Here is a 3,446-nt window from a genome sequence, read left to right on the forward strand (position 1 = left end):
GGAGGGCAGAAGCCAGGCCCTTGCTGCTCCCTGTCCCCTGGCGCCGACGCGGGAGGCCTGGCTTTGGTGCCGCAGTCTGCCCTGGCGCCCGTCCCTACGAAGGGAGGTCAAGTTCCCGAAAAGCGGCTTCGGCTGAGTCTGTCTTTTATTCAAACCTTGCTTAGTTTTTATGTTCACACTCGTGGATTTATTCTTTTTTTCTAATCACAAAGGTAGCGTTCTAAAAATCCTGGGAAACACAGACAATTGGTGAACTGTCCAAACCCCCGACCTTCCCTGGGCCTCAGCGCCCCTCCCAGCCTCCAGGAGTCTCCCATATTCTCTCTCGGGGGCTGGGAATTACAAATATGGTTCATTCTTTAAAATATACGTTTATTGATTTCAGAGAGGAAGGGAGAGGGAGAGGGAGAGAGAAACATCGGTGATGGGAGAGAATCATGGATCGGCTGCCTCCTGCACGCTCCCCACTGGGGATCGAGCCCGCAACCCGGACATGTGCCCTGACTGGGATATGGTTCATTCTTAATCTTTAAAAAAATCCACACCAAGCAGAAGAACAGATTAAAAAACAGGAACCCCCCCCCCACAGCCGCCCCCCCAGGACGGCCGGGAGCAGCCTGGGGCCCCCCTCCCCCCGCCCCTGCCACACCTGGGGGAGCGCCCCTGTGGCCTCCTGGTTTCCACCCCGAAGTGACGCCTGCTGACCTACCTTTCTGCCTAACATTTGCATCATCAACACCCCAAACCGCCCGCCCTCATGCGCTGTGGCCTGTTTTTCAGAGCGGAGACCGAGAGGGGCCTCTCCCGGAAGCACATCATAGAAGGTGAGGGGCCCTGAGCCCCAGGGTCCTCCCTGGGTGCAAAACGGAGGGTGCACACCCACCCCTCCCAACGAGCACAGCCCCAGGCCTGGGGACACCCGCTCCTCCGTGTCCCGAGGGAGGGCAGGGGTGTGGGCAGGGTGGGGCCTGTGTCGGCCTGGGAGGGACAGTGTGGCCTCCGGGCAGGACACAGACAGGCCTGGCTTTCCATTCAGTGCTGATGGGGAGTGAGCGCTGTCACTTCCCCAGGCCTCTGAGGCGGCTCAGGGAGAGCACCGCCTGTGGGGGCCCCAGGAATGGGGAGCACCCAGGCGAGGGTGGATGTCAGACACGGCCCGAGGGGCTCAGCACCCGGAGCACAGGGCCGGGTCAGCCAGCGCAACCCTCTTCCACTGTATTTTCCGTGTCTCCTGCCTTTTCTGTCCTCATCATGTTCATCCACTAACAGATGATTGGGGGGCCTGGCCACCCTGGCCCCAGCCCAGCACCCACTCCAGCTCTGCTCTGACCCCGCCGGGTACAGGGTCACGACTGGTGCGTCTCAGACGCCCTCGGCCTTGGGTGCGGTGGGCGCCACACGTCCTGCCCCTCCCTCCCTGTCACCCCACGGGCCACGGGAAACCCGGGACGGTCCCCCCACATCCCAGCTCAGGACATTGGCTTCCTCCCCTGGCCTCCACAGCCCCCAACTGCCGGCCTCTCCCTTCCACCTCTGGCTCGGGCGGCGGCCCCGGCAATCTGTGATAACGGTGACCCTCCCTCCCACTCCTCCCAGGTCTGAAGGCCTCCCTGGAGCGGCTGCAGCTCGAGTATGTGGACGTGGTGTTTGCCAACCGCCCGGACCCCAACACGCCCATGGAAGGTGGGTTCTCCGTCAGCTGGCCCAGAGGTCCTACCCTGAGGCTTGAGGGCCTCGGCACAGGCCCCGCTGGGCACCCAGGCCAGCGGGGAGGGGAGGCCAGGCCTTTGGGGTGGAGAGAGCGGGCAGGACGGCCTGAGCTCAGCCCCAGACTCCCCCCACCCCCCAGCCGGGGGCACCTGGCACACCTGGGTCCACGCCTGATCCACCGGGTCCCCGTCCGGGGTTCAGGGCTGTGGCATGCTCTCCCCTCCCGGCTGTTAAGAGTTTGCAGCTCAGTGGGGTCACAAGATGATGGCTCGTTGCAACTGCTCCTCCTTTCCATCACCTTCCCCGAGGCCTCCCTCTTGCGCTCGGCTCCTTCGAGGAGAAAAGACATGCAGGGCTTCGCAGAGCGGTTTTAGTTTCTTAGGCGCTTAATTATTCTTTCGACTCCCGCGGCCACCCCCTCCCATCTCCCTCAGCCTCCTGCTTCAGACCTCTCATGTGCTTTCCTGCTTCAGGGACTTGGAACGTTAGGTGTTCAGTTATTTTTCCTTCATTTGTTGACATATGTGTATATATGTACACCGTGTGTGCACGCGTGTATATATATATATATATGTGCGTGGGGTTTTTAACGCGAATTCTGCGGAAGTGATTTGTGCCTCCCTCCCGCGCCCTCTGTCATTCCGCGCCTCCCCGTGTTCCCACAGCTGTCGACTCTGGTCTCTAAATCTTTCTTTTATCACCAGGGGACCCATTTAGTTCCTCCAAGTCCAGGACATTCATCATAGAAGGTACCCAGTACCCTCGCCGCCGGCCATTGACCTGTGTCTGAGCTGCATTTTATGAGGCAGTGGTTTTATTTACACGACTCTTCCCCCAGGACAAACTCCTCCATAAAATGCAAAAGGGAAACTCAGTGCCCGCCGGCCGCTGTCCTTCATTCTCCGCCCTCTGTGCATGCCCCGCCCCCCGCCTGGCGCTGCTGAGGTTCTGGGGCGGCCGCGGGCCCCTCCTGAGCGGGGGATGCTGCGATCAGGGCCTAAAACCTTGGCGCTGGGTGGGCCGAAGCAGGGCTGGGGGAGGCCAGGGTCCCACCGGAGCAAACACATCAGGGATCCCAGAGCATGTGGCCCCCACAAGTCTTCTCCGTAATTCATGTTTGCTAAGCTCCTGCCCCAACCAGAAGCCATGAACCCCATGCGAGCTGCGCCCACAGCGCCTGGCTCCTCCGTGAGCGTCCTGGCGGGCATGGTGCTCGTATCCCTGGGAGGGCTGGCCACCTGCCACTCACCCCTTCCTGTGTGGCCTGACCCCCCACTGGAATGGAACATTGTCCTCCTAGAAGGACCCCCTCATGAGCCGGGAAACTCGAGACCCGGGCAGCCTCTGGCCCCAGGACCCCACACCACAGCAGGCCACAGCCTCCCGGGGGCCTGGGCTGAGTTCCACGGTGGCAGGGCTCCTGCCTGCCAACTGGCACTGCCACCTGACCCCGCCCATGTATTATTTGTGACACGGCAGGAGATGCCAGGGGTCTTGGCAGCAGCTGCAAGGATTTGTTCGGCAGCATTAAATATTGAGGCGAAGGACAGGCCCCTTACTGCCCCTGTGTCTGGGGCACTGACATCACACGTGGGCAGAGGGCAGAGCGCCATGGTCCGTGTGAGGGCACCATGGTCCCGGGTGTGGGCTCTGTGCCCACCTGCCACCGCCTGGGACCCTCCGGGAACCCAGCAGCCTGGGCCCAGGCCACCCGCTGTCAGGGCCGCCACGGGCTC

General features: G+C 61.9%; 1 protein-coding gene and 1 long non-coding RNA gene across 7 annotated transcripts in view; one reads left to right on the forward strand and one right to left on the reverse strand.

Moving 5' to 3' along the window:
- Positions 1-3,446, forward strand: part of KCNAB2 (potassium channel, voltage gated subfamily A regulatory beta subunit 2) — a 62,183-nt gene that overhangs the window by 51,613 nt on the left and 7,124 nt on the right. For 4 of the 6 annotated variants that reach the window (XM_014546165.1, XM_014546167.1, XM_014546166.1 and 1 more), the window contains 3 exons: positions 781-824; positions 1,597-1,683; positions 2,415-2,459. In XM_014546165.1, the coding sequence (XP_014401651.1) occupies positions 781-824; positions 1,597-1,683; positions 2,415-2,459 (176 nt within the window). The remainder of the gene's footprint in view (positions 1-780; positions 825-1,596; positions 1,684-2,414; positions 2,460-3,446) is intronic. The other 2 variants (XM_014546168.1, XM_014546169.1) reach the window with 1 other exon arrangement.
- The window catches only part of LOC106727487, a 16,452-nt gene that overhangs the window by 6,051 nt on the left and 6,955 nt on the right, over positions 1-3,446 (reverse strand). Inside the window, exon 3 of the long non-coding RNA XR_001363704.1 lies at positions 49-57. This is a non-coding gene — a long non-coding RNA (uncharacterized LOC106727487). The remainder of the gene's footprint in view (positions 1-48; positions 58-3,446) is intronic.

Source organism: Myotis brandtii, unplaced genomic scaffold (genome assembly GCF_000412655.1).
Source record: "Myotis brandtii unplaced genomic scaffold, ASM41265v1 scaffold434, whole genome shotgun sequence".
NCBI lineage: Eukaryota > Metazoa > Chordata > Mammalia > Chiroptera > Vespertilionidae > Myotis > Myotis brandtii.